The sequence below is a fragment of the Mustela nivalis genome (assembly GCF_964662115.1).
Source record: "Mustela nivalis genome assembly, contig: HAP1_SCAFFOLD_915, whole genome shotgun sequence".
Lineage (NCBI taxonomy): Eukaryota > Metazoa > Chordata > Mammalia > Carnivora > Mustelidae > Mustela > Mustela nivalis.
The window spans coordinates 38,188-40,900 of NW_028135749.1; the positions used below are offsets into that span (position 1 = coordinate 38,188).

General features: G+C 58.8%; 1 protein-coding gene across 1 annotated transcript; it reads left to right on the forward strand.

Moving 5' to 3' along the window:
- Positions 1 to 235: 235 nt before the first annotated feature.
- On the forward strand, positions 236 to 1,583 carry LOC309857568 (uncharacterized protein). Its single transcript, XM_082750281.1, has 2 exons — positions 236 to 607; positions 1,176 to 1,583. The coding sequence occupies exons 1-2, from the start codon at positions 290 to 292 to the stop codon at positions 1,224 to 1,226; spliced, it is 369 nt and encodes a 122-aa protein (XP_082606407.1). The 5' UTR covers positions 236 to 289; the 3' UTR covers positions 1,227 to 1,583.
- The last annotated feature ends 1,130 nt before the right edge of the window (positions 1,584 to 2,713 follow it).

Below are 2,713 nucleotides of genomic sequence, written 5' to 3' on the forward strand. Positions count from 1 at the left end.
AGCGGCGGCGGTAGCGGCGGCACCTGGGTCCGGCCGCAGCCCCTGCCTCCCGCCCTCGCGCCCTGCGTCCTCCGCGGCCTGCAGCCTGCGGCGCCCGAGCTCCGAGGGCGCTTCCTCGGGCGCTGGGTCCGAGGCGGCCAAGATGGCGGGCCGGCCGGGCGTGGGGCGGCAGGCGCTGTGCTGCCGGCTGCGCTGGTGGGGGGCGGCGGGCTGCGGCGCGGGCCCGGTGCCCGGCGCGTGCGGCTGGGAGGCGCTCTGGGGGGCGGGCGCGCGGGCGGCGGCCGGGGCCATGGCCCAGGTCGGCGGGAGCGCGCGGAGGAGGGCGCCGGCGCTGCTCGAGGCGGCCCTCGCGCGCCACGAGAGCCTGCACATCTGGGACGAAGTGTTCGGCGAGTCTGGCCGGACAGCGGCGGGAGCGCCTTCTACAGCACGTCCGCCGCCTCGCGCTCCTCCTCCGCCGCCTCCTCAGACGCCGAACACGAGCGCCCCGGCCCCCCGCTGCCTCCCCCCGCCCCCGAAGGGCAGGAGTCCGACAAGGACGAGGCCAGCGCGGGTTGGAGTGCCACGCTGCGGGACCGCCTGCCCCCGCGCTTCGTGGACACTGGCGGTAAGGCGCGGCCCGCGGGTGCGGGGGCTGCCTGGGGAGGCGTGAGCGCGGGGCTGGGAGAACTCCAGACGCTCCGCCGGCCGGCTGCTTGAGGGCGGCTTTTCGGTCAGCACACAGATGGGGCCCTGGCAGCGGGGATTTGAAGTGCGAGAATCAATCTGGTTGCGTGGTGGTGGTTGGTGGGGGCCGCTCCGACTTCCCCGCGGATGGAGAGGATGAGGCGGAGGCCCAGGTGGCACCCTGCCGCTGGCAAGGACCCAAGGGGGGGGGGCCTTCCCTCCCTTGCTGGGAGTGTCCAACCCAGTCACATCTGTGGGGTTGTTGTTAGGGGTGCATTTGAGTTAGGTTCCTAAAGCCCGATGAGGCTTGTGTGTGTGTGTGTGTGTGTGTGTGTGTCTGTGTCTGTGTCTGTGTGTGTTTGTTGCGGGTGGGGGGTACGTAAATCGTTTTGTGTGGATGGCCCCAGAGCAGGGTTACCCAGGTGCCAGGGGTGGGGCAGCCAGCCTTTGGAGGGAGGCCTAGTGTGTTTTCTCCAGTGAATCTGACCAACTTTGTCCATCCCTTTCAGGATCACTTGCTGAGAGCAGAGAAGAGTGAGAGGACCAGTTATCAGCGTTAAGCTGTCTTCTCTCGCTCCAGAAGGCACTTGTGTGTTCTGCTTACCGACACGGTCATGGTCAAGCCCCTGATATCTGGAGGTCGCAGGCCTGCTGGTGGTTGTGGCTGCTTGAAATCCTCCTTTACTGCCTACTTTTTGGGAAGGTAATTCTGACATGTCTCTGCTTAGCCTGCAGAAGCTCTGCGGCCTCTGCCCTCTGGGAGAGGTGGAGACCAGCCAGCAGTCCCACCTGTCCCCTGATGCTTTCTGTTCCTTGCTCGACAGCCTACTGTGGCAGGCCCTTGTTTCTGCACACCATTTTCTTGTGTTGAAGAGTGTGCAACCAGTGTTGTGGAGGACCAGGGAGTGGCCATACTGGACCCAATGCCGCTCTCCCTGTGGCTCTCCATGATTGTTGTTCAACCATAAGAGGGCAGGCCAAAGGGAACCCTGGCTGGTGCCTGGGCTAGGATCTGGACCTTGTGCCACAGCCTGCTGGTAGGCTGATTGGGTTGGCTGGACTCTCTCAGCAGGGAGTGGTCTGCAGACCTCCCACAGACAGGCTGCAGTGTGGACACCCTGAGCTACAGCTGGGCTCTAGGGTCCGAGTCAACTGTGCTGTGTTTTGGAATGGGTGAATTTAACATATTCTCATTTAGGCTTCAGTTCAGAGTTTGGGAATTTTGAAAGTCACATCACCCTGCATAATCCTTTTAAAGCCCATACATTTCCCAGAATGTCATAAGGGTTTCCAGCCCCAGATGGCTGTTTTCCATTCAATTAGCTCTTTAAGAATTGTACATACCCAGAGCTCTGGTTTGGCAGACTTGATGCTGTGAGTGCTGTGATCCAGTTTTTGATCTTGGAACATGAGAGACATGTCCTCTTGTTTCCCTCCCTCTCTGGGGAAAATAGGGGAATCGTGTTAGCTTAAGCCTGGTTATGACTAAGAGCCCATGAGTGTTGGTCTGAGAAGGATGAGCGCACCTAAATACATTTTCAAGTAACCTATACTTGGGAGAAATTCTGCATCAGAGCAATTTAGTCTAGCCACTGTGGCACTTAAATGGTCATGAAGTTCAGGATCATTTGTCATTTAGCATCAGGTTCAAATTCTGCTTCCTTTGGATGTGCACTGAGCTCACATCTGGACCTGAGAATCACAGGCAGGCAGGTGCTTTAACCAAAGACATTTAGTGGTTATTGGATGGTATTTATACCCAATTTTGTTTTCTGGTTTTTTGTGGAAGCTTGCTTTTAAAATCCAGCCCTAATGAAGAATTTCCTTTTCTTCTTGAAACAGTCTTTCCCTGTGGGAAATTCGGGGTGGTGGCGGAAGGGTGAGGTGGATGGTTTATTAAGCATGAGTTCAGATGGCCTGGAACAATGGGATATGATTTATGGGGCCTGGAAATAGATGCCGGGCAGAGAAAACTCTTGTGCCCCGCGGTGGGGGGAGGAGAGATGGATGGGTTTGGTAAGAGTGAGAGCTGCACCCTGGCCAGTCT

Coding starts and splice junctions, on each gene's coding strand:
- LOC309857568 (XM_082750281.1), top strand. CDS start 290: ATGGCCCAGGTCGGCGGGAGCGCGCGGAGGAGGGCGCCGGCGCTGCTC. Junction 608..1,175: donor GCGCTTCGTGGACACTGGCG/GTAAGGCGCGGC, acceptor CATCCCTTTCAG/GATCACTTGCTGAGAGCAGA.